The sequence below is a fragment of the Squalius cephalus genome (genome assembly GCF_949319135.1).
Source record: "Squalius cephalus genome assembly, chromosome: 8".
NCBI lineage: Eukaryota > Metazoa > Chordata > Actinopteri > Cypriniformes > Leuciscidae > Squalius > Squalius cephalus.
Genome location: NC_137129.1, coordinates 4,170,970 through 4,198,016, shown reverse-complemented (window position 1 = coordinate 4,198,016; position 27,047 = coordinate 4,170,970). Strand labels below are relative to the sequence as shown.

Below are 27,047 nucleotides of genomic sequence, written 5' to 3'. Positions count from 1 at the left end.
AAAGAGGAAGAGAGAACCACATGTCAGACGAAAACAGGATTTAAAAAACAGCTGTTTGACTCATTTGAACTTTATATTCATCAGAAATACTGAAAGATGTATCACGGTTTCCACAAAAATATGAAGCAGCCCAACTGTTTTCAACATTGATATTTCTTGAGCAGTAAATTAGCATATTAGTCATGTGACACTGAAGACTGGCGTAATGATGCTGAACATTCAGCTTTGATCACAGGAATAAATTACAGTTGACAATATATACAAATAGAACAATATTCATTTTAAACCGCAATAATTTTACAATATTACTTTTTTTTTTACTATTAAATGAATGCATTGGTGAGCATAAGAGACTTTCACTGACCCCGAAATCTTGAACAGTAGTGTGTATAATTTTAAATGTTGTAATAGATTGTATGGAAGCTTGTTTCCGCCACTGAATAATAAATAAGTAATAATAATTGCGACTTTTTATCTCACAATTCTGACATTTTTTCTCACAATTGTGAGATATCAAGTCAGAATTGTGAGAAATAAAGTCGCAATTGGGAGATATAAAGTTAGAATTGTGAGATATAAACTATTCTGAGGTAAAAAAATAAATAAAAAAAAGTCTGTCTTTTTTTTCCTTAGAATTGGACTTTATATCTCACAATTGTGATTTTATATCTCACAATTCTGAGAAAAGAATTTTCTTTTCTCAGAATTGCGAGATATAAACTCACAATTATGTGTTATAAAGTCAGATTTGCGTGATATAAACACACAATTATGTTATAAAGTCAGAATTGCGTGATATAAACTCACAATTATGTGTTATAAAGTCAAATTTGCGTGATATAAACTCACAATTATGTGTTATAAAGTCAGAATTGCGTGATATAAACTCACAATTATGTGTTATAAAGTCAGATTTGCGTGATATAAACACACAATTATGTTATAAAGTCAGAATTGCGAGATATAAACTCACAATTATGTGTTATAAAGTCAGATTTGCGTGATATAAAGTCGCAATTGCGAGAAAAAAAGTCAGAATTCTGACTTTATAACACACAATTGTGAGATAAAAAGTTGCAATTATCTTTTAAAATGTTTTATTTTGTGGCGGAAACAAGATTCCATAAGATTGTGACTGCATTGCAAATATTATAAAATTATATTCCATGAAATTTTATTCCTACTCCATTATTTAAAACAGTTGCATATCTTGAAGCAACATAATCAAAACAAGGTAGTTAAGCCACATTGTTCCTGTAAACTGCTAACCACTTTTAGGAAGCAAGTGTTGTTTGTCACATTACCTTGATGCTGCCCGCCGACCGAGATCAGGTTCTTCATCGGGGGATCAGGACAGCGCTGAGCAACTGCTCGCCTTATGAAAGACAGACACGATTACACTTCTGATAACCCTTTGCATGAATATATTTGTATAATAACCACTCACAGAAACTGTGACCCTTGGGAGAAGCCCATTGCGTTGTAGCCTCCCTTCAGTTTAGGGTCCTGGGACAGCTGATCACACACCATAGACACCTGCTCATTGACATCCATGAAGAAGCCATTTTCAGTGTCCTGTGAAACAAAGAAACAAAATCAGACACTTTTATTCAAAACAACTACGGCAGTGACAAGAATGGCGGGTGTCGACCTGCTTTACCTGTATAATAGACTTGCCGATCATCAGGGAAAGCACATATATTCCTGGGACTTCCTGTTCCACCATCTTCTTCATCGCACCCATGCTCAGGGGATTACAACAACTGTCTCCTGCAGATCACAGTGATAATTAGTTATCTTTATGGTCATTTGTGTGTTTAGGTCATTTCACACAAAAAATGCCTTTTCCATAGATCATGACACTGAAGGGTATTTATTAGAATAACAAATATCTTATTCTCATCAAGGCTTTATTACAATACAGTAAAAATAGTAATATTTATTTTAATATTAATTTAAAATAGCCATTTTCTATTTGAATATCTTTTTTAATGTAATTTATTCCTGTGATCAAAGCTGAATGTTCAGCATCATTACTCCAGTCTTCAGAGTCACATGATCCTTCAGAAATCACTATGATGATTTGATGCTCGAGAAACATTTATATAAACATTATTATTATTATTATCAATGTTGAAAACTGTTGTGCTGCTTCATCTTTTAGGGGAAACTGTGAAACATTTTTTTAGGATTATTTGATGAATAGAAAGTTGAAAATAATTTATTTGAAATAGAAATCTCATTATAAATGTAGATTTAAATACAAAATAATTAGTGCTGTCAAATCGATTAATCACATCTAACATAAAAGTTTGTATATATAATAATAATACATTTTATTTATATTGCGCTTTTCTCAAACCCAAAGCGATTATATATATATATATATATATTATATTATATTATATTATATTATATATATATATATATATATATATATATATATATATATATATATATATATATATATATATATTATCAATGAATCGTATCTAACATAAAAGGTTGTAAATATACAATATGTTTAATAATATATATATATATATATATATATATATATATATATTAAACATATTGTATATTTACAACCTTTTATGTTAGATCCGATTCATTGATTTGACAGCACTAAAAATAATATTCTATCTTCATATGTATATATAAATTGCATATCTCAAAAAGTTGGTGTCAGTTTTTAGTTGCTAAGTCACTCTGTGTACACAAAGGCCTTTTTGTGGAGTGACACTGTACTTTACCCTGGTGATTCCCGTTATTCAATGGCATATGGGTAGCAATATTCAATTTGAAATGTAATATGCAAAAAATGACAATGCAATATTTAAAATGACAGTGCATTTCTGTATTTAAATGTACATTTTCCATTACATTTGTGCAACGTTGGTGCAAAATGAAAATGAAAAATCAAATATATAATTTACTTTTGCCATTTCATACACTAGTTTTAATATGTAAATATGCGGGATATTTAATGAAAATGCAATCGCAAGTGTCTTAACTGTGAGTATAAATGCAATTCAGAAAAATAACATTTAAATGATCATTTTGCTACAGATTTAGCTTGAACATGTTAAACAGATCTAATCATTTCTTTAATACATTTTCATTTTGCAACTTATAAAATATGTATTCAATTTACATATTAAAACTAGTGTATGAAATGGCAAATGTGAATTATATAATTGATTTTTCATTTTCATTTTGCACCAAACGTTGCATAAATGTAATAGAAAATGTACATTTAAATACAGAAATGCATTGTCATTTTACATATTGCATTGTCATTTTGCATATTGCATTTCAAATTTAATATTGCTACTAATATGCTTCCATAATTATGAACCAGCAGGTTTGATTGATCGTGATCGTGATGTGATGTGATATGTGTCTCACCCATGCCGTGCCACATGACCAGAGGAGCAGAGGCATTAGATCCGCACGAGGAGCCGCACAGCAGCAACACACACACAGACACACCGATGAGGCGAAGCTCCATAGAGAACCTCATTCTTCAGTCTCAGTCTGAAGATTCAACACATTTACATTCTTTAACAGAACACGCTCACAGGAAGGGAAAGCACTAAACAAGGAAGTGAATAACTCGATATCGTTTCATTTCTTTAATATGTGCGAATATACAACCGGAAGCCTCGGTTTTGCCAAGCTAGGAATGTGTACCTTATATGAATTGCGTTAATAAATGCTTAGAAATGGTCAGTTTAAGCCACTATGTACTTACTGTGGTTACTTTCTGTTCCTCAATCACATGACAGACGAAAACACCGCTCACTTCCAACTAATGCTGTTATTGGAAAGATATCGGACTTATATACCATAGCGTTAAACCTGTCCATAGGAACAAACACAGTCAGTCGATCCAGAGCGTTTATGTAATGATGTTTTCCAGAGCAGGAAGTCTCGAGATCACGTGATCAACACTTGAGACAAAAACAGATGTGACTTTCTTAATACTTCACCACACCGGTCAGCATTCATGTTTCCCGGTATATTAAACATTTAGTACTTATAGAAACAAATTAAACGGTTTGTAAGGTTATGGAGGGGCCGTAAACGAATCGTCGTCTTCATAAGCATTTGTTTGGGAAACATGTTAATGGTAAGTATAAATTAAAAGTGCGCTATATGTCATTGGATACTTTGTATTTGTATAAGTAGCGTAACATATAAATGCATACACACACACTTAATATATATATATATATTATCATCATATGTATCATGTTTTTACATTTAGCTGATGTTTTTTTCACTTTTTCTTATTTATGCTGAGTCAAGTAAAGCGAAGGAGGCAAATAAATGCCACCTGAATCACTGATGCTATGGCATAAAGATGTTGTGATGTTTATTCACAACATGTCAGCTGATCTATTCTATCAACCTTTGTGCTGGTCATATGTTATGCTCAGATGCTGTCATGTACTCAAGTTCTACACTAGAGATTATGAGAGTTTAAACCTATATATGATATTTTATAGTGCTTGCACAATTTGCTACACAAGGTTTGGGCTTCACAATAGATGCAGTCCACATCTGAGTGAGTATTTCTCTCTCTTTTTTTAAACCAAAAACTATTAAAATACTATTAGACCTTTTAAATGAAGAGCTTCCTGATTAATTTGGGCAATAGTATTTAATGACATGAAAATCACAAAGATTGAAAGGGGAATGTGGAGATTTTTACATATGTGCAATATAACATATGACCTGAATTGCAGTAAATAATATTAAAGACTATAGAACAGAGAAAAAAAACAGGATGATAAAAGCAATGCTAAAGATGTAATAGTATTTGAAAGGAATCAATGAAACCAAAAGGTCACGAATGTAGAACATTGTCATAGAATTCATCTGAAATAATCAAAGAAAACTGAGAAAGACACATTTGCATAATAAATGATGACAGGAATATTAAAAAATGTATATTGATCATGATGGATGGTCCAACAGAAAAGGAAGAGCCCACAGTTAATTGACTGATGATATCAAACACTAATGTGGAGCATTAAAATATATGGAATTGGAAACACAATAGTAAATACAGCATCAGACACACGGCACTGAGCCCACGCGTGTTGCTGATGATGATGAAATTGTTTAAGGCTCATGGATTTTGACACCACAAATCAGATCAGTTGCATTATCTGAAATGGGTCATGTCAAATCAACCAAATTTCGGAAACTTCCCCGGCTCAAATTGTTTATTTTAATATTTTTTTCTGAAGAAAGACAAACATAAATGTTGATGAAAGCCAAAAATATTAAGTGCAATGAATGAATATTGACTGAGTAAAAAATGACTTTAGAAAGATGGCAGCATCTTTATTTTATGATCTCCATATCTCTGGGATTGAACCATTTAGGGTCTTTAAAATGAAGATGCCAAAAGAAATGTGTGTTAAGTACCAGAATCTAGAAGTATATTAAGATATCTTTAATACTTCTTGAGTTTTATATACTTTATTAATACTTTATATACTTTATTTATTTACTTCAAATTTGGGGCAACAAACAATAAGTGCTTTTTCCCATTTCTGAACTTTCACCGTTGGCATATAATGCAACAGAGCTCGCTAAAGTCAGCAGATTTAACTATAAACCTACCAATATCTGTGTAAAAATAATATAATGATGCTTCCATCTTTCTAAAGTCATTTTTACCCAGCAGTAATTTGGCTCCAAATCTCAGGTGAAAATTATCATTTTGACCCCCTCGACAAAATAGTGAATCAATCAGTAAATATACATCCATAACATTTAATAATTTGTCTTTCTTCTTCATTTATGTATTTCTTTTACCAGAACTGGGGACCTCTGGTTGAGTTGACGCGGAATGACCCAAATGTCTTGTTTTTGTTTCAGGATTTGTGGATGTCATACTTCAACTAGCTCAAGTTTAGCTCAAACCCTCCACCTTAACCGCTGCGATCATGGCGCTAAACCACGGCTACTCCATTAACTCGAGCACAGACGACCAGGACAGTGACACTGCGCCACTTTTAGAAAGAGACGTGGAGAAAACCACAGGTTAGTCTGCCATGTGATCTTTTGCAGTTCGTTAAAAATCTGCATGAAAAGTTGTGGTGTGTTTTTAATGAGCTTCATAGGTCTTGTCACACAAATACTACTGTAGTGTGGGGTCAGCAAGATTTTTAATGCTTTTCAAAGAAGTCTCTTATGCTCACTGAGGCTGTATTTATCTGATCCAAAATACAGTAATATTGTGAAATATTATTACAATTTAAAATAGCTGTTTTCTATTTTATCTATTTTCAAATGTAATTTATTCCTATTTTCATTCCTGTTTTCAGTTTTTGTGGTCACTGTTCATTTTTAGGATTCTTTTATTATTCTTGATCAATTTAATGCGTCCTTGCTTAATAAAAGTATTATTTTTAGAGCTGTCAAATCGATTAAAATCGATAAAAATATTTATATATAATATAAATTATATATAATATAAATATATATACACAGTATATACATGCAAATATTTCTTAAATATATACATGCATGTGTGTGTATTTATATATAGAAAATAATTATACACCATACACACATATATTATGTAAAAACAAACTTTGATTTTATTTTTATTAATCGCGATTAATCGTTTGACAGCCCTAATATATATATATATATATATATATATATATATATATATATATATATATATATATATATATGAAGAGTTCAGATGCAAAAGCCTCTAAGTGCCATCTGAAATTTTCTTTTTGAATGATCATTTTTATCAAGCTCGTATATTTAAGTTCAGTAATTTCACTTAAATAGCAATGAAAATGACCTGTTAATTGTCATTTAAGTGAAATTACTGATTATACGAGCTTGATAAAAATGATCATTCTAGAAGAAAATTTCAGATGGCACTTAGAGGCTTTTGCATCTGAACTCTTCATATATATATATACATATGAAAACAAACTTTTATGTTAGATGTGATTAATCGATTTTACAGCACTAATTATTTTCTTTCAAAAAGAAAAGAAAAATCTAACTGACCCCAAACTTATGAAAAGTAGTGTACCAAGTGACTATAATCTTTATAAATATTTTTTAAATATATATAATTATTTGACATTTCAGAATGTGTTTGTATGTGTGACAGTGCCTCCCAAATGCTGCTCAGTGCGATGCAATCTGGCTGCTATGATGTTCTTTGGCTTTGCTGTGGTTTATGGTCTGCGTGTAAATCTCAGTGTTGCCATGGTTGCTATGGTAAATGGAACCAATGACCAGCCGCCATCCAATAGCAATGTATCAAACGAGTGTCCAGGACCCTCCCATACACTTGACAACAACAGCCAAAGCTCAGAACAGCCAGGGGTAAGAATACACCGCACGCAGCTTTTCATGCTCTGAGCCTGACAGGTCTCCACATATGTCATGGGTTTGTTCTTATACACTACCGTTCAAAAGTTTGGGGTCGGTAAGATCCTTCCCTCGGACCATTTTGATTCAAGTTTTGTGGTTGAAATTTAAAAAAGTAACAAATCCTTCCCTCGCGGGTCAATTTGACCCCCTTAGGAATGAATTGAATGTGAGGAATGCTTCAGTACACAGAGAAAAACCTAAAAATGCTCAAAATTCAAACTAAAAATGCTAAAACTTCACCAATGATTTTATGTATCTGAATGCATACTGAAGTTAACTGACTTTAGGACCCAGCGGAACAGCTCATTTGCTCCAGATACAGCTAGAAGGCCGTCTAGTGGCAAGACTCATGAAATATCATGTTATATTATTATTATTTTCAAAAAGAGGTCGGCAAAGACACCCAATGTAAGATATTTTGAGCTGGATTAAAAGGGTTATGAGTTTTTGAGTTATTAAAGACATTATATAAAGACATTTTGAGTTATTTTGAATTTACATTGAAAGAATGTGAAGAGTGGGCTTAAATGATTATTTATTTATTATTTATTGATAAAATCTAGTAATTTAAATGTAAATACAATGAAAAATAACAAAAAAATCTCCCAAAATAAGTCAAGTAAAGTCAAGTCAAGTATATTTGTATAGCGCTTTTCACAATACAGATTGTATCAAAGCAGCTTCACAGTATTACATTAAAATAATACAACAAGGTTTGTTTCTAGTGGAATTTATTGATTAATAAAATTAAATTAAATATCCCCAAAATATCCCCAACTGAGCAAGCCAAAGGCAACAGTGGCAAGGAACCGAAAAACTCCATCAGGTGACCTAATGGAGAAAAAAAAAACCTTGGGAGAACCCAGGCTCAGTCGGGGGCCAGTTCTCCTCTGGCGTTTATGAACTAGAGGTCGGATTTAACTGTAAGATTAAAAGTATTATATGAATGCCTGGCTGAAGAGATGCGTCTTTAATCTAGTTTTAAACTGGGAGAGCGAGTCTGAGCAACGAACAGTATCAGGAAGACTATTCCAGAGTTTTGGAGCTAAATGTGAAAACGCTCTCCCTCCTTTGGTGGATCTGGATATCCTAGGTATGACCAAAAGCCTCGAATTTAGTGACCTTAAAGAGCGCGATGGATTATAGGGCGATAGAAGGTCCGTTAAATAGACTGGAGCTAAGCCGTTTAGGGCTTTATAAGTCAGTAGCAATACCTTGCAATTAATACGGAACTTTATAGGTAACCAATGTAGTGATGATAAAATCGGTGTTATATGATCATATTTTCTTGATCTAGTAAGAACTCTAGCGGCTGCATTTTGGACTAACTGTAGCTTGTTTATTGAGGATGCAGGACAACCGGCTAATAAAGCATTACAGTAATCTAGTCTCGAGGTCATGAATGCATGAACTCACTTTTCTGCATCAGAAACTGATAGCATGTTACGTAGCTTAGCAATGTTTCTAAGGTGGAAAAAGGCGGTTCTTGTAACATATGAAATATGATTTTCGAAAGAATTTTCGAAAAATAAATTGCATTAAAAATAGATTTTTTTCAACAAAATGAAATGAAATAAAGTTTCTGGACAAAAAAAAAAAAGTATAATTTTAGGGCTTCGGGTCATTTTGACCCGTGAGGGAAGGATTTGTTGCAAAGAGCGAGGGAAGGGATGTTTTTGAAATACTTGTAATCCTGTTAAGCCACATCTGAAATTTCAGCATCATTACTCCAGTAATGAAATCATTTTAACATGCTGATTTTCTCAATATGCTGATTATTATCAGTGTTGAAAAGATTCTTTGATGAATGGGACGTTCAAAAGAACAGCATTTATTTGAATGTTCTTTTAGAACATTATAAATGTCTTTACTGTCACTTTTGATCAGTTTAATGCTTCCTTGGCTTGCAGGATACAAATATTAATGGGATAGTTCACCCAAAAATAGAAATTTTGCCATCTCTTAGTTGTTCCAAACCTGTGTGAGTTTCTTTCTTCTGTTGAAGACAAAAGAAGATATTTTAAAGAATGATGGTAATCAAACAGTTGATGGGAAAAAAATAGTCAAGTCAATGGCCACCGTCAACTGTTTGATCTCCAAATATCTTCTTTTGTGTTCAACAGAAGAAAGAAACTCATACAGGTTTGAAACAACATGAGGGTGAGTCATTTTGGGTGAACTATCCTTTTAATGTCTTTTAATAACCACAACAATTTACTCACCCCAAACTTTTGACCAACATTTTTGGGTTCTTGTCATATTTCTCTCTCTTTCATTTTCTTTCCCAAGATTCCGAGATACCCATGGAGTCCCGAAACACAGGGAATGCTGCTTGGTGCGTTCTTCTTCGGATACCTGTTCACTCAGATCCCGGGTGGATACCTGTCGGGTCGTTTCGGAGGAAGCCTCTTCCTCGGGGGGGGTGTTCTCGGGACGGCCGTCCTCACTCTCCTCACTCCACTCTCAGCTCAGCTCGGGGACAAGTGGCTGTTCGCCCTGCGTGCGCTCGAGGGATTCGGGGAGGTTAGAGACGTTTTAGTGACCAGAAATCCTTCGCACTGATACTTCGGTAACACTTTACAATTAGGTTCATTAATGCATTAAAGGAGAACTCCGGTCAATTTTAACATTGAGCTAATTTTTTTGTACATTTGGAGTGCTGTCAATACAGAGAACAACGACAAAAATCGGTGTTGCCTACACCGTGTTATCCTCTTTTTAAAATTTGCACCCTGTTGACTTCAATGGGGCAATATTTAAACCTGCTTTTAGCCTCTTAACATCCTTGATGTGTCATTACAAGTGCACAGGTCATGTGAGTGATTCCTTCAGAGTGAACACGGGTGAATCTGACTGCAGTAGATGTGAAAGATATGAATAAAAGTGATGTTAATTCAGCCAGCGCTCATACCTGTATTTACATCCTGTTTTCGGTCGAAGTCCACAGTAGTCTATTGTCGAGTTCGGGCGCATGATCATAGGTACTAAACCTATGCGCGTGAACTCGACAATCAATTACTATGGACTTCGACTGTGGAATTGACCGGAGTTCTCCTTTAACTAACATGAACTAACAATACATGTGTTACTGTATTAGTTAAAGGGATACTTCACCGATTAGCATTAAGCTTTGTATCAGTAGAAACCCGGTAGTATTTTCGAGTGACCGTGCTTCCCTCCCTCATGTCCCCCTGAGACGAGAGATTTCTGTATTGTGTGTCTGGGAAAAACCCTCAAATGACACAAAAATCATCATTTAGCTCATCGGAGGCTTTTTTGTCCAGAGGCGAGAGACTCCAGCCAGTAGGAGGAGCTGTTCTGCATGTCTTCAACCCGCCCATAGGGGGATCTCACCATAAAACGCCGTCTTTTCAGTTTCGAGTCGACTAGTAGCCTAGTTGTATCATTTCTTCCGATACTGCCCTCTGTAACCGGTAGACGTGGCTTGGGAGTGTCCTCGTAGGGCAGCGAAGCAAGTGCATTCTGGGAGTTGTAGTCTTTCATCCACATGAGCCAAAAATACATTTTCTGGCTTTTCTCAGTCTAGAAGGCACCAACTTCTAAAATAATTTCACATTTCTACTACATAAATTACCCAATTTAAATACACATTCATCTTTCCAGTGATGAAATATCCCTTTGTTAATGTTAATGTTAGTTAAAAAAAATACAGCTGTTCATTGTCTGTTCATGTTAGTTCACAGTGCATTAACTAATGTTAACAAATACAACCTTTGATTTTAATAATGTTTTAGTAAATGCTGAAATTAATATTAAGGAAGATTAATAAATGCTGTAGAAGTATTGTTCATGTTAACTAATGTAAGAACCTCATTGTAAAGTGTTACCCATGATTCAAATGGAGAGTGGAGATGGAGATATGTATCTGTATTTGTATATGTATCAAATGGAGATGGAGATATGTATCTGTATGTGAGTGTGTGTGTGTGGTGTTCTTGTGTGTAGGGTGTGACGTTTCCTGCTATGATGGCGATGTGGTCGCGCTGGGCTCCTCCGTTAGAGAGGTCTCGTCTCATGACGTTCTCCGGTGCAGGATCGAGCTTCGGTGCCTTCGTGGCTCTTCCTCTCACTGGCGTCATCTGCCATAATCTGGGATGGCCGGCAGTCTTCTACTCCTGTGGTGAGGGAGACTAAGATTTAAACGCTTTCGGTCAATAAGATTTAGAAATAGAAATTAATACAAGGATGCATTCAATTGACAATAAAGACATTTATTATGTTACAAAAGATTTATATTTCAAATAAATCCTGTTTTCAACGTTAATAATCAGAAATATTTCTTGGGCAGCAAATCATCATATTAGAGTGATTTCTGAAGGATCATGTGACACTGAAGACTGGAGTAATGATGCTGAAAATTCAGCTTTGATCACAGGAATAAATTACATGTTAAAATGAATTACATTAGAAAACAGTTATTTTAAATTGTAATAATATTTTACAATATTAGTGTTTTTACTGTATTTTTGGTGAGCTGAAGATACTTTTTCAAAAAACATAAAAAAAAAACTCTTTTGAACAGCATCCAGTTGCTTGCTCTTGTCTTCATATTTTTAATATCATGCTTAATGTAATATAAAATTATATCTTATATCAAACATGTATGTATTAAAGTGTTTTTAACCACCAGGTGGTGTAGGCTGTCTTTGGGCACTGATTTGGTTCCTCTTGGTGTCGGATGAACCCCGAACTCACCCAAGAATCAGTGACAGAGAGAAAGATTACATAATTACCTCAATCGGTTCACAGGTATGATCTAATTTTGATGATGCATACAGTTTGGTCTTCGTCTTTATTCATCAGGGGTTAGTCAGTCATGCTAAAAAATAAAATCTAGCATGATGATATGTAAATTTGGGTAACACTTTATTTTACAGTGTCCTTGTTACATATTTTACATGTACTTACCATAACAGTAAATTATGCATAATTACATGCAACTAACCCTCAACTTCGCAGTACTTAAATATATAATTACACTGTTACAATGACACCTTAAAATAAAGTGTAACCTAAATTTGTTATTAGAACTGATCATCAAATAACATGAATTTCCAACATCATAATGAATCTGTGGTTTAGATCTACAGGCATTTATGATGATCTGATCTGATATTTTCTCTGTTTTTAGGGGTTGCCTCATGGTTGGTCCGTGCCTGTAGTATCTATGGTGTTCTCTGTGCCTCTTTGGGCCATAATCATCTCACAGATGTGCTCCAACTGGGCTTATTACACTCTCCTCACCTCACTTCCTACCTACATGGACACTGTGCTCCACTTTAATCTGCAACAGGTGAGGCAGTCGGTGTGTTTCGATTGAACCGGTCTGGTTTCTGTACCGCGTCTCACTCCGTCTTGTCATCATTCAGAACTCGTTCCTCTCCGCTCTGCCGTATCTGTTTGGCTGGCTGTTCTCGGTGGGCTCAGGTGTGCTGGCAGACGATCTGCTGGAGAGGGAGATCCTGAGTGTCACCGCCGTACGCAAAATATTCACTTTCATTGGTATGTGATTTGAATGGAAGGCACGGGATAAAACTATATTACAGAGCTGTGCAGACAAGAAATGTATATCGTGCCCGAGAGTTAAGAATTAGTTCTCTCGTTTTAGTAAATATATTTAGTAAAACATGCTGACGTATTAGTAAGTCGTGGGGAAGAATTGTTCATTCGTGGCCATGATATACTTTGTTTTTCGTTTGTGGGGATCCATACAAAATAAAAAAGATAACTGCAACTTTATTATCTCACAGTTCTGACTTTATTTCTCACAAGTCCAAGTTTATAACTTGCAATTCTGACTTTTTTCTCAAAATTGTGAAAAAAGGAGTAAAAAATTCAGAATTGTGAGATATAAACTCGCAATTAAAAAAGGTAATTTTGACTTTTTTTTGTCACAATTCTGACTTTTTCTCACAATTGTGATTTATATCACGCAATTCTGACTTTATAACTCGCAAATTTGAGTTTATATCACAATACTGAGGAAAGGAAATTCTCAATTTTTCTCTGTTCTGACTTTATTTCTCAGAATTGTCTCAGAATTTTCACATTTTTCTTGTAATTTTAGGTTTATATCACAATTCTGAGGGGGAAAAAAATTCCCAGTTTCTCTTTATTTTTCTCAGTTCTGACTTTATTTCTCAGAATTGTGAGATATAAACCTAAAATTACAAGAAAAAAGTGTAAATATATTTAGTAAAACATGCTGACGTATTAGTAAATCGTGGGAAAGAATTGTTAATTCATGGCCATGGTATACTTTGTTTTTCGTGTGTGGGGGAAGTTTATAACTCGCAATTCTGACTTTTTTCTCCTAATTTCGAGTTTAAATCACAATTTTTAGTAAATATTCAGAATTGTGAGATATAAACTCGCAATTAAAAAGGTAATTTTTACTTTTTCTGTCACAATTCTGACTTTTTCCTCACAATTGTGATTTATATCTCACAATTCTGACTTTATAACGCAATTCTGAGGAAAAGAAATTCTACATTTTTCTCAGTTCTGACTTTATTTCTTTAAAATTTTCACATTTTTCTTGTAATTTTAGGTTTTATATCTCACAATTCTGAGGGGGAAAAAATTCTCAGTTTCTCTTTATTTTTCTCAGTTCTGACTATTTCTCAGAATTGTGAGATATAAACCTAAAATTGCAAGAAAAAAGTAAAAATTGTCAGGTGTAAACTCATAGTTAAAGAACGTATTTGTCTTTTTACCTCACAATTCTGACCTTTGTTCTCGCAATTGCGAGTTTATCACAATTCTGTCTTTATTTCTCTCAATTATGACTTTATTTCTCAGAATTGCGAGTTTGCAGTTCGCACTTTATAACTTTGTATCTCACAATTCTGTTGCAATTGCGAGTTTATATCTCTTAATTTCTCAGAATTTTGAGACATAGACTCGTAATTGTGAGAAAAAATCCAAAAATTGTGAGATAAATATTCAGAGTTCTGTGGACGGACAATATGGGATGTTTTTTTGTCACACATTTTAATGAATATTTATGGTGACCAAGTGTAAGAGGGGGACAGATACATATACATACTGACAGTTCAATTGTAATGCAGCTTATAGGCAATTTTATTGATATTTTTTGTGTCTTGTGTCCCATAGGTCTGTTTCTTCCCGCTGTTTTCCTGGTGGCGGTGGGCTTCTCGGGCTGTAGCGGTGTGATGGCCGTGACCTTTCTGACCATGTCCAGTGCGTTTGGGGGTTTCAGTGCTGCTGGGGTCTTCCTTAACCAGATTGATATTGCTCCACGGTACAAAAACTAAACTGGCTGAACAAACATAGATTTGTAGGCTATGAGTTCTGTCTGGAATTTACTTTTGGTTTTTGAAGAATTTTGAAGAAATAGAGTCAAATCAAGTCTTGATTTGTAATGCTATGCTAAATCTAACATGCATCAGACAGTCTATCAATTAAGTACATCTTCCACTTTTGTTGCACCAGTTATATATGCATATTTTCTCAGGTACGCGGGAATGCTTCTCGGAATCACAAACACTTTTGGGACAATCCCTGGTGTCCTTGCACCAATTGTAGTGGGTTACTTGACCAAAGATGTAAGCTGTCCTTTTATGCATTATACATCTGCAGTTTGAAGTCATTTTGATATGTTTTTTGATGTATTCTCCCTTTCTTTGCTCCGAACAGCACTCAGTTACAGGATGGAAGCATGTGTTCTGGTTGTCAGCCGGAGTGAGCGCCTTCGGGGCCATCTTTTTCGTCATCTTTGGCACTGGAAAGATTCAGAGCTGGGCGAGGACAGATGAGGAATCAGACACAGATACACACAATTAAACATTCCATTTGACCAATTCAGAGGGATATTAGGACTGACTTATTTAGGTTTTGTCCTATATTCAACACATAACATATGTGTTGAATATAGAATAACACATAACATACTAGTCAAAAGTTTGGACGCACTGCACTTTGTTTTTCATGATCTTAAAAAAAAACACTTTATATTAGTGTCATTGATATATATATAAATTATATATAACAATGATTTAGAGTTTGTTGCATGTAATTAAGCACAATTTATAGTTATTACAATAGTAAGTACATGTAATATATATATATACATACAGTTACTATTGTAATGACTATAAATTGTGCTTAATTACATGCAACTAACTCTAAATCATACCTAACCCTATAGTAAGTAAATGTAGTCACTTAATATTACTCAGTACTTAAATGTATAATTACATTGTAACAAAGACACCTTAAAATAAAGTAACCAAAAATTGTTACTTTAAATGCTTAGACAAATATAAAATGTGCCTACTACTACCAATTCTCTACCAGGTCACTACGTAATTTCCACACTTTGAATACTATTATTTATAAAAAAACGGAAATGTCTGTCCAAACTTTTGACTCTGATATTAATTATATTTCACTCAGGGTTTTTAAGGGAAAATCGGAAGTGCCTTAACAACAAGTGCTGTTTATTATTCTGCCGATATTTATCCGTTGAGTTAATCATGAAGGAAGGATGGAATTTAATGGAATAATCCCGTTTCATAATTCTATTACTTTTGCTATCTTATAAATAAGTGTAAAATGTGTTACATTGGTGAAAAGGAACAAATTTAGAGGATTCAACCATATTTTATTGCATTTGAAAATACTTATTAATAAGCACTTTAATGCATCAATAATGAAAATACTTGAATCTTTTTGGTACCAGTGCTTTTCAGATCATTTTAATCTTGCTAATGAAGTAGCTGGACTCTATTAATTGTGTCAGTTCAGTTCTGGCTGCAAATCTAACATTATCATGAAAACCATGGTCTTTCCGTTTTACTGACAGATACTGTTAGTAGTTAGTAATAGTCCAGATGGAAATTATTGTTTCATTATTGTTTGAAACTTGCCTTTTTCAAAAGTTTAAATGTTTAATAAGTTAAGTTTCACTTAATGTTTATTTTAAGCACTCAATGTGTCTCTGTTTGAGGCACAATGGCAACGACATGAATATATCAATGCTTAAAATTTCCAAGTATTTTAATTATTTTTTTTATTTTTTTAAGAAATATTTCTGTACAATAAATGCAATGCAATGTTTACAGTGCAGGTTTAGAGTCATGTTTATCAGCACTAGTTTGTTATCTGCAAGTGAACAGATCACTAATCAACCATTAGCATTCCTATGTGCAATTACAGAGTAAATAACCTCACATAAGTCTAATTGCTACAGTGATATATGATATATGAGCCAATAGAGCCAACCGCACTCTAATTAAAGGGATAGTTCATCCAAAATGGTGTCATCATTTGCTCACCCTCAGAGTTTCTTTCTTCTGTCGAACACAAAATTCTGTCTTGTTACTAACATTCTTTAAAATATAATATTTTGTGTTCGACATAAGAAAGAAACTCATACAGGTTTGGAACAACTTGAATTTTTAATTTTTTGTGTGAACTATCCCTTTAACTGACGCTGTGCGGTGGCGGCCGGCAGGGGGCGCATCACATCGGTGATAAATGGCTAGATTATAAGAATGTCGCAGATTTTACAGCAGATAGTACTGAGTGTTTGAATGCTATATGTATTTTTAAAATGTGTAGGCCAATAACTAAAACGGTTGATGGGTAAATTACCAGATATAGGTACAATGACACTGCCTCCGGTATGCTATTGATTTACGTTACATCAGCACTGTTGAGAAAACGACCCGGATGTACTTTGCTGAATGCGGCAAGATATCACGTGATTGCTTATTTACATGCGTGACCCTGATGTAAACGTGAAGAATGTTATGTAGCCTGACTGGATGTTTTAACTCTTCGTTTCACTGATAGTGCGAATTTTTATTTTATCAACAAGACAGCGGAATATCCTTACTATTTTAGGCTAGTCTTTTTTAATTGTTCCTATTGTAAAAGCACTTATTCCTTATTTCCAGAATTTTATGTGTAAATAAATGATCTGGCGGACAAAACTAAGCCTGAGAGAATCGTAAAATAACATTTCTTGTGTTACAGTTTCACTAGCTGTTCAAGGGAGCAAAGTATTTGATCTATCAACTTGAACTTTCCATAACACACCCTGTTATATTGTTTATATTACTGTAGATTAGTCATATTTTCTTTTCTACCTGAAAGACCTTATCGAGGAAACATATTAGGCTTACATAGCCTATATATGAACTTGTATTTTTTTTTAAATAAATGAGTCAAATTTTATATTATTTTGTATATGTAACTTCTTTTTAGCAGTTGTGAAGTGACTTCCTTTCATTCATAGACATTTGCATTCTCACCAAATGTGTGAGACAGATGCATGGGGTTCTCACACATGCAGATGTTTGTTCCCTGACCCCCAACCATTTGCATTACACCTTAAAAATGCATGGGGGGTTTTGCAAGTGTAAGTGTGTTGCCTTGAGGGGGAGGTGGGAGGATTTTTTTTTCTTTGTTACAAGAAGATTGGCCTAATATGTATGACTATATAAGCTATTTTTAAAGGTATGTTATGTTTGAATATTTTAAAAGCAATGTTGTTTTACTGGAGTTTTAACTTTTCAACTAGAGTACAATAATTTAATTGTATGTCAATTCATATCTGATTTAGAGCTAGAAAGCCCAAGGATTCTTAGTCACCACATCAATATTTACCCTTTTTTGAATGGAATATTGCAGTATTTATTATAAATGATTTATCCGTGCACATGATTATTTTCATGTGCCTCATAATCTTTAATCAAAATAACTTCCTCTCCCTCTTGCAGCAACATTTCTTCTTTTCTCTGATGATGTGTTTACTGGCGTGAGGGCGGAGCAACCTGTCACTCACATGAGATCGACCAATAGCAAACCACAACCGTCCAATCAAATCCTCACAGGCAAAATCAAGTCCCGCCCTACATTTTTAAAGCTTTTCTTTCTTTCTTTTTTATTCAAGAAACAGATGATGCAAAAATACAAACACCTTAAGGAGTACATTATGGTATAAAAAAATAATAATTTGTATGTGAAGACAGATACTTATTAAGGATACTCATTTATATACATATAAAAAGGATAAATAAAAGACATAAAGAAAAAGATAAAAGGTTAAGTACCATACATTTTTGTAAGGAAACAATACTAACGCTATAGATAATTAGAAAAAAACAACACAATGTATAAGAGAAAGCTGAAACAACAGTTATTACAAAGGAATCTTTCATATTGTTCCAGGAATCTATCACATTTTTTCATTGCTATTTTTAAACTTAAGCAGACTTAAGCAGTGAGTTTACCTCAATCAAAAAATGTGAGAGAGGATGAGGTGAGCCCATAAATGTCTGTTTACGGATGAAAAATTTGCCAAACAAAAATTTTCATTCGGATATACACTCACCTAAAGGATTATTAGGAACACCTGTTCAATTTCTCATTAATGCAATTATCTAATCAACCAATCACATGGCAGTTGCTTCAATGCATTTAGGGGTGTGGTCCTGGTCAAGACAATCTCCTGAACTCCAAACTGAATGTCAGAATGGGAAAGAAAGGTGATTTAAGCAATTTTGAGCGTGGCATGGTTGTTGGTGCCAGACGGGCCGGTCTGAGTATTTCACAATCTGCTCAGTTACTGGGATTTTCACGCACAACCATTTCTAGGGTTTACAAAGAATGGTGTGAAAAACATCCAGTATGCGGCAGTCCTGTGGGCGAAAATGCCTTGCTGATGCTAGAGGTCAGAGGAGAATGGGCCGACTGATTCAAGCTGATAGAAGAGCAACTTTGACTGAAATAACCACTCGTTACAACCGAGGTATGCAGCAAAGCATTTGTGAAGCCACAACACGCACAACCTTGAGGCGGATGGGCTACAACAGCAGAAGACCCCACCGGGTACCACTCATCTCCACTACAAATAGGAAAAAGAGGCTACAATTTGCACGAGCTCACCAAAATTGGACAGTTGAAGACTGGAAAAATGTTGCCTGGTCTGATGAGTCTCGATTTCTGTTGAGACATTCAGATGGTAGAGTCAGAATTTGGCGTAAACAGAATGAGAACATGGATCCATCATGCCTTGTTACCACTGTGCAGGCTGGTGGTGGTGGTGTAATGGTGTGGGGGATGTTTTCTTGGCACACTTTAGGCCCCTTAGTGCCAATTGGGCATCGTTTAAATGCCACGGCCTACCTGAGCATTGTTTCTGACCATGTCCATCCCTTTATGACCACCATGTACCCATCCTCTGATGGCTACTTCCAGCAGGATAATGCACCATGTCACAAAGCTCGAATCATTTCAAATTGGTTTCTTGAACATGACAATGAGTTCACTGTCCTAAAATGGCCCCCACAGTCACCAGATCTCAACCCAATAGAGCATCTTTGGGATGTGGTGGAACGGGAGCTTCGTGCCCTGGATGTGCATCCCACAAATCTCCATCAACTGCAAGATGCTATCCTATCCATATGGGCCAACATTTCTAAAGAATGCTTTCAGCACCTTGTTGAATCAATGCCACGTAGAATTAAGGCAGTTCTGAAGGCGAAAGGGGGTCAAACACAGTATTAGTCTGGTGTTCCTAATAATCCTTTAGGTGAGTGTATGTCACAAATATAGGGAAACTTCCATTTCATGCAGACTTTAAAATAGAAGCATGCATAGAAATAGATGCATGTGTAGCAAAAAATTACAATTTACATTTGCATTTATTCATTTAGGAGAAACTTTGATCCAAACTGATTTCTGAGGCAAAACTCATAAGCATTGCTGCAAAACTTAAAACGTAAGCCATAATACAAAGCTATCTTGCACTGAGGACTTCTGTGTTTGAGCCTTGAGAGAGAGAGAGAAAGAGAGAGAGAGAAGTTCAGGCCTTTCCCTCTGGATTGCATGACTCAACACTGATCTCATGCCAGACTCTGACGTTGATTCGTGGCACACATTCCCTGCCCTCCCCCACACTTGTGGAGTGCATGAGATAAAAAGCAAAAGGCAATTTATCTGGATAAATAGCTATTAAGCCTGTTAGCATTGTGCTGCTACATGAACCAGGCAAACAGGTCAGACCAGACCAAGACAAAAAGAACAAAAAGACAAATGTTCAGTGGTTTGAAACAGTTTGATATGCTGAGCTGTGTGTGTATGTTGAGTTGAGACTCCAGACAGCTGTGCTGAGTGAATAGTGATCATCTTTGGGCTGTGTGTGAGGAAAAGTGGGACTCACCGTAATTCACTTAGTGAATGTGCCAACTTTTTTTTTTTTTTCTAAATTGCTGTGGAATCTCTTTTTTATTTCAGTCATGTGACTGGTTGCTTACACAATTCTGCCTCCTTCACTTTCTAGGATTACTGTTAAAGAAGACCACAATCATGATTAATAAAAGGATTTGTTTGATTATTTACTTGCCCTTGTAGGTTCGGGTTGACTTGATCAGAGTTGTAGTTTAGATTAGCTGTTTCCCAAGCATCAAGCTGACAGGTAAACTAACTTATCTTTTTGATTAAAATAAAGTTTCTTACCGGTATTTCAGTATTGAAACAAAATTGCAATGTGGAAGTAAAACTATTTTGATTGTGTGTTAAATATATTTTGCACATTAATCTGTTTTTTTTGCGTAGTACACAATGCATAGTAGTTTTATCAACTGATGTCTTTTGTGGACATAAATAATACAATTCCAATGTCCTCCTGAACCCACTAAACTTAATTTTCACTCAATTTATTGCACATTTTGAAAACTGTGCTGCCCTGCATATATTGTCTCATTAATATTAATGCACAAAATTCAGCTTTTTATTTTAATGTATTATCTGTTGACTATGCAAAGCATTGTCTGAAGACAACACTGTTGATGCAATTATGACTGATTATATTTTACTCAAATAGACAGTCGAGTCGATCCTCATCACTGTCTGTGTGATGTGAAGTGGGGCACACACATACGTGACCTATAGTGAAATATTGGTCTATTATGCTAGTTCTTATGAATAGTATTACAAGTTATATTACAAAAGTTTTGTCCTAAAATCTTTTGAGCTGCAAGTTTGTGTAAAACCTGTTTTATCATGTTCTCCAGCATTTAAAAAAATCCTGAAACATTATTTATTAGCAGGTTTAAATAAAAAAAATCCTATTTCCAGTGATTTCTTTGACTTTTAGACTCCGCTGCACACCGCTGTGACTGTCACAGTATATGTGACCCGACTGCGCGCCTGTGCTGCTGATCTTGACTGAAAATAGCAGCTGTCGAACAGGCATCTGTTACCTAGAGAGAGTTAACTGGAGATGCCAGCTCTTTGAAATAAAGCTATGAGGAATGCAAGACACTGAGGATGGCGTTAAAGGCTTGTATGGCATTGAAGGGAATGGAAGATTTCTAAAAAACAATGAACTCTGAATGCATGAAATGCATACAAACTAAGGGAAATTACGAAAGTTGCATTGCCTCCCATGGGCTTATGTTTTAAAATAGGCTCGTCAAAATCTCACCGTCCTGCAAATAGTCCTATCTGATGGCATTTGAATCTGAATAGATGAACCAGCGGGTGGAGATGCATCTGAGACAATGGGCCTGAGTGGCCTTATCGACTCTGTGCTATTGCTGACTGATTTACATACAGGACTGGACTGATCACTGTGTCTCTGTTGGTTTCATCTAATAAAATACAATTATAATTCCTTTACATTCTCTGAAACTGATGCATGTGAACAAGAAGTCAGATGTATAATCATAGTTTTAGTTTGAGAATAAGCACAAAGATGAGAAAGAAATGAACAGCTGTGTATATCTGCACTGCAGCAACTTTAACCAAACCCAAATAATTAAATGTGAACTAGTTTTAAGAAGTAAATGTGATGACATGATTCAGTTTAATCACTGATATATAATGCAGTTTCAGTTTTATAGTGATGATTGCTGTCAATCATCATAAAGACATCAAATATTTTAACTTGTGTGGTAAGCAAATAAATTTAAAATGGAAAAACTAAAGAAACAAATGTGTAATATATATATATATATATTTTAATTATGTGTAATAAAGATTATTTAATGCCTATCTGTATTGGTATCTCGAAATATGTGGTATATATTCAGTAACAACATATTTTACCATTATGTACAGTACCGGTCAAAATTAGTAAATGTTTCTGAAAGAAGTATCTTATGCTCACCAAGGCTGTATTTATTTGATCAAAAATACACTAAAAACAGTAATATTGTGAAATATTTATACACTTTAATTGTTTCCTGTTTTAAAATGTAATTGCCTATATTTCTATGATGGTAAAGCTGAATGTTCAGCATCATTACTCCAGTCTTCAGTGTCACATGATCCTTCAGAAATCACTCTAATATGATGATTTGCTCAAGAAACATTTCCTTTTATTATCAATGTTGAAAACAGTTGTGCTGCTTAATATTTTTGTTTTTAGGAAACCATTCAAAGGTTTTGGTTAAGTAATATAGGCCTATATAAAAAAAACAACCTTTTATTCAGCAAGGACGCATTAAATTGATCAAAAGAGACAGTGAAGACATTTATATTGTTACAGTATTTCAATTTCAAATAAATAGGGCCTATACTGTTCTTTTTACCTTTCTATTAAAAGAATCCAGACAAAAATGCATCACGGTTTCCACAAACATATTAAGCATGCAAAAATGGTTTTAACATGGATAAAAATAAGAACCATTATTAATAACTGAGCACGAAATCAGCATTTTACTATGATTTCTTAAGGATCATGTGACACTGAAGACTGGAGTAATGATGCCGGAATAAATTAGTTTAAAACATTACAATAGTCATTTTAAATTGTAACAATATTACTGTTTATTTTTACAGTATTTTTTTTTTATCAAATAAATGCAGCCTTGGTGAAATTAAGAGGCTACTTTCAAAAACCTTAATGCTTTCAAACTTTTGTATATCGCAACATATCTCAAATATTTGTAGAAATATCAGTGAACCCGATGCTCGGTGAAACAAAGTCGTGACGTATCCATGACGAGGCGGGGAGATTTTCACGCAATTGTGTGTGATTTGCGGGTCGATTAGGGAGGGAGAGGAAGCGGGGGGTTGTTCCTCCTCCCGCGTATAAATTCGCCAAACGAAGAATTTTTCTTCCTCTTTCTGTTACCTGGCAAAGGGGAGCAGCAGCCGAGGAGTTATCTCTCAATCCTGGTGAGTGCTTTTTCTACTGCATAGGCCTTGGGTTTTTACACTGTTATTGTCTGATAGCAACTTTTGGACAATTTGAAAAAAATATACACGGTTGGCGGTTTCTTTTTAAATGTCTGCGGTGTTCCGTTACTTTCCGTGTTTTTATCACTGACGGTTTATATAATGGTTTCACTCTAATTTTGTGTTTTAATGTTGTGTTTTTTTTTTATTTGTATGTTTAGATGAGTTTGGGTTAATTTTATTTTTCCATTGTTTCCGTGTACGTTTATCGTTGAAAGAATGAGAACCGGCAAGAGAACAAAGGCACTAACCGACTGAAGTCACAGGCCTGTTAAAAGGCATCCACACATTCTCGCATCCAACAGCTGTTACTAGAGACAGATGTCTGACTCCTTTTGGATGCCTTTCAGACATTTTAGATATGTATTGTAACTTAATACCGCACTACTCTAAAGAAACACGTGTCGCAGTCGCCTTATGGTGAACTAGGCCGGTTGAAAGATGGGCCATCTCTTACTTTAGTTGCGAAATCCCCAATCAAAAGTTTTAAATATGAAAAATCTGTGCTTGTCTTGTGCGTTTATTAAGCTTTCCCTTTTCTTTTCTTATACAGAAACTAATCAATCATGGGAAAGGAAAAGATCCACATTAACATCGTGGTTATTGGCCACGTCGACTCCGGAAAGTCCACCACCACCGGCCATCTGATCTACAAATGCGGTGGAATCGACAAGAGAACCATTGAGAAGTTTGAGAAGGAAGCTGCTGAGGTGAGTGTTCGGACGCTTTAACGTTTTTGTTCGTAAATAGATTGCGGCATAAGTTGAGGTAACAAGAGCCAAAATGGCGGCGGTAGCACGCGTTCCTGTGCTCAAGCCGGCTGGGTGTGGAGTGGGCGGAGCTTAAGCTGGACTAGCGATGACGTTGCAGTTTCTGTAATGGCGCCTAGTAGGCCGAGCAACATGTGCACTAGCTCTATTCAGCCTTTCAAGCAGTTTAACTTCTCAATTCAATTGTTTAATAAATTGTTAGTTAACTGTAAATCAAAGTACTTTAAAAAATTTTTTTTTAATATATACATTTAGCTTGTACGCTTAACTTTATTTTTTTCCCTCCCTCTTGCAATGACTTTACTGATATGAGGGCAGGACAACTTGTTAGTCACATGAGATATCAGCAATAGCAAACCACAAAGATCCAATCAATTACCTGGTGGACAAAAATTAAGTTGTATCCCTTATTTTTTTTTATTTATTTTTTTTGCATCATGGTTCATTAAAGTAATGCCTCCCTTTTAACTTTTAATATCTGTTTCTCAAACAGATGGGCAAGGGCTCCTTCAAATATGCCTGGGTGCTGGACAAACTGAAGGCCGAGCGTGAGCGTGGTATCACTATTGATATTGCTCTCTGGAAGTTCGAGACCAGCAAGTACTACGTCACCATCATTGATGCCCCTGGACACAGAGACTTCATCAAGAACATGATCACTGGTACTTCTCAGGTAGGTCTACGCTCCATTCTTACATAATTGTGCTCTTTGGGAGTAATTCTGAAGTAGGGTGTGGTTTAACTGTTCTTGTTTTCTTCCCACCCAGGCTGACTGTGCCGTGCTGATTGTTGCTGGTGGTGTTGGTGAGTTTGAGGCTGGTATCTCCAAGAACGGACAGACCCGTGAACATGCCCTCCTGGCTTTCACTCTGGGAGTGAAACAGCTTATTGTTGGAGTCAACAAGATGGACTCCACCGAGCCCCCCTACAGCCAGGCCCGTTTTGAGGAAATCACCAAGGAAGTCAGCGCCTACATCAAGAAGATCGGCTACAACCCCGCCAGTGTTGCTTTTGTCCCAATTTCTGGATGGCATGGAGACAACATGCTGGAGCCCAGCACAAACGTAATTAATTTAGCTGATTTGCATGGATGAAATTGTCTAAAGTTGAGCAATTTTGCAGTATGCTATTGGTTTTCAGGTTTTAATTGCCATTGTTTATCTTCCTTTTTAGATGGGCTGGTTCAAGGGATGGAAGGTTGAGCGCAAGGAGGGTAATGCTAGCGGTGTTACTCTTCTTGATGCCCTGGATGCCATCTTGCCCCCAAGCCGTCCCACCGACAAGCCCCTCCGTCTGCCACTTCAGGATGTCTACAAAATTGGAGGTTTGTATTAATACTCCAGTTTTCAAGTTCTGAATTCCCTTTTATTTTTGTCAATGGATTGTCTCTAATGTCACTTTAATCTCTTCAAGGTATTGGAACTGTGCCCGTGGGTCGTGTGGAGACTGGTGTCCTCAAGCCTGGTATGGTTGTGACCTTTGCCCCTGCCAACGTGACCACTGAGGTTAAGTCTGTTGAGATGCACCACGAGTCTCTTACTGAGGCCACTCCTGGTGACAACGTTGGCTTCAACGTTAAGAACGTGTCTGTCAAGGACATCCGTCGTGGAAACGTGGCTGGAGACAGCAAGAACGACCCACCAATGGAGGCTGGCAGCTTCTTGGCTCAGGTTAGGCCTTTTCCATTATTCTGGTTGCTTTTTATAGTCCGTCTTGATGTAAACTCCTGTATTAACTAGTGTTGTCTTGCAGGTCATCATCCTGAACCACCCTGGTCAGATCTCTCAGGGCTACGCCCCAGTGCTGGACTGCCACACTGCTCACATCGCCTGCAAGTTCGCTGAGCTCAAGGAGAAAATCGACCGTCGTTCTGGCAAGAAGCTTGAGGACAACCCCAAGGCTCTTAAATCTGGAGATGCTGCCATTGTTGAGATGATCCCTGGCAAGCCCATGTGTGTGGAGAGCTTCTCTACCTACCCTCCCCTTGGTAAGTTCACATACTAATTAGCATTCTCATCCATATCTTCAGTATCGGCTTGTGTAGAACGTGATGCTAATCGCTCTCCATCCACAGGTCGCTTTGCTGTGCGTGACATGAGGCAGACCGTTGCCGTTGGTGTCATCAAGAGCGTTGAGAAGAAAGCTGCCGGCTCTGGCAAGGTCACGAAGTCTGCACAGAAGGCTGCCAAGACCAAGTGAATTTCCCTCGATCACGCTGTTCCAAAGGTCGTGGTATGTTCTGCCCAACCTCCTGGAATATCTCTAAACCTGGGCACTCTACTTAAGGACTGGCTAATGCTGATTAAAACTCATCGGAAAAATTTTCGCAGGAAAGGAAAACAACTTGGATTAAGTGTGTGGCTTTATTGATTGACTGATAGTGCCTCTTTCAGTTATTAAATTTGTGTTGAAATGGTTTAGAACTGCACCTGTTGCCACAGTAAAATTTGGAAAGAAGCTGCTGAATAAACTAATAAACGTATTAAAAATCGAAATTGTGCTTTGTCTCCTGTGATGACTGGGGAAATGGGTGGGATTAAGGATGAGCAACTGTGAAGTGATTCGTCAGGGTCATTGCAGCTGTTTTAACACGTGTTGCAGCCCTTTTTTTTCCCC

General features: G+C 35.8%; 3 protein-coding genes across 4 annotated transcripts in view; 2 read left to right on the top strand and 1 right to left on the bottom strand.

Moving 5' to 3' along the window:
- Window positions 1-27,047, bottom strand: part of ppt1 (palmitoyl-protein thioesterase 1 (ceroid-lipofuscinosis, neuronal 1, infantile)) — a 230,959-nt gene that overhangs the window by 4,060 nt on the left and 199,852 nt on the right. The window contains exons 1-5 of one of the 2 annotated variants that reach the window (XM_079879153.1): window positions 3,755-3,850; window positions 3,409-3,537; window positions 1,661-1,770; window positions 1,448-1,575; window positions 1,305-1,375 (exon numbers count right to left, since the gene is read on the bottom strand). In XM_079879153.1, the coding sequence (XP_079735279.1) occupies window positions 1,305-1,375; window positions 1,448-1,575; window positions 1,661-1,770; window positions 3,409-3,523 (424 nt within the window). In that variant the 5' untranslated portion in view covers window positions 3,524-3,537; window positions 3,755-3,850. Of the gene's footprint in view, window positions 1-1,304; window positions 1,376-1,447; window positions 1,576-1,660; window positions 1,771-3,408; window positions 3,538-3,754; window positions 3,851-27,047 lie in introns of those variants that run through there. The other variant, XM_079879154.1, reaches the window with a different exon arrangement.
- On the top strand, window positions 3,936-17,642 carry LOC307163180 (sialin). Its single transcript, XM_079879145.1, has 11 exons — window positions 3,936-4,132; window positions 5,896-6,060; window positions 7,160-7,377; window positions 9,715-9,948; window positions 11,392-11,566; window positions 12,077-12,195; window positions 12,578-12,739; window positions 12,816-12,948; window positions 14,563-14,710; window positions 14,924-15,014; window positions 15,106-17,642. The coding sequence occupies exons 2-11, from the start codon at window positions 5,964-5,966 to the stop codon at window positions 15,250-15,252; spliced, it is 1,524 nt and encodes a 507-aa protein (XP_079735271.1). The 5' UTR covers window positions 3,936-4,132; window positions 5,896-5,963; the 3' UTR covers window positions 15,253-17,642.
- Window positions 23,384-26,926, top strand: LOC307162696 (elongation factor 1-alpha). Its single transcript, XM_079878208.1, has 8 exons — window positions 23,384-23,601; window positions 24,215-24,371; window positions 24,925-25,104; window positions 25,199-25,495; window positions 25,605-25,755; window positions 25,845-26,101; window positions 26,184-26,418; window positions 26,506-26,926. Exons 2-8 carry the CDS (start codon window positions 24,228-24,230, stop codon window positions 26,628-26,630), a joined length of 1,389 nt encoding a protein of 462 aa, XP_079734334.1. The 5' UTR covers window positions 23,384-23,601; window positions 24,215-24,227; the 3' UTR covers window positions 26,631-26,926.

Bases quoted from the DNA above. Each gene is read 5' to 3' on its own strand.
- LOC307162696 (XM_079878208.1), top strand. From the start codon at position 24,228: ATGGGAAAGGAAAAGATCCACATTAACATCGTGGTTATTGGCCACGTC. The intron at 24,372-24,924 runs GTGAGTGTTCGG...TTTCTCAAACAG, and splicing joins TTGAGAAGGAAGCTGCTGAG to ATGGGCAAGGGCTCCTTCAA. The intron at 26,102-26,183 runs GTTAGGCCTTTT...GTTGTCTTGCAG, and splicing joins CTGGCAGCTTCTTGGCTCAG to GTCATCATCCTGAACCACCC.
- LOC307163180 (XM_079879145.1), top strand. From the start codon at position 5,964: ATGGCGCTAAACCACGGCTACTCCATTAACTCGAGCACAGACGACCAG. The intron at 6,061-7,159 runs GTTAGTCTGCCA...TATGTGTGACAG, and splicing joins AGACGTGGAGAAAACCACAG to TGCCTCCCAAATGCTGCTCA. The intron at 9,949-11,391 runs GTTAGAGACGTT...TCTTGTGTGTAG, and splicing joins CGCTCGAGGGATTCGGGGAG to GGTGTGACGTTTCCTGCTAT.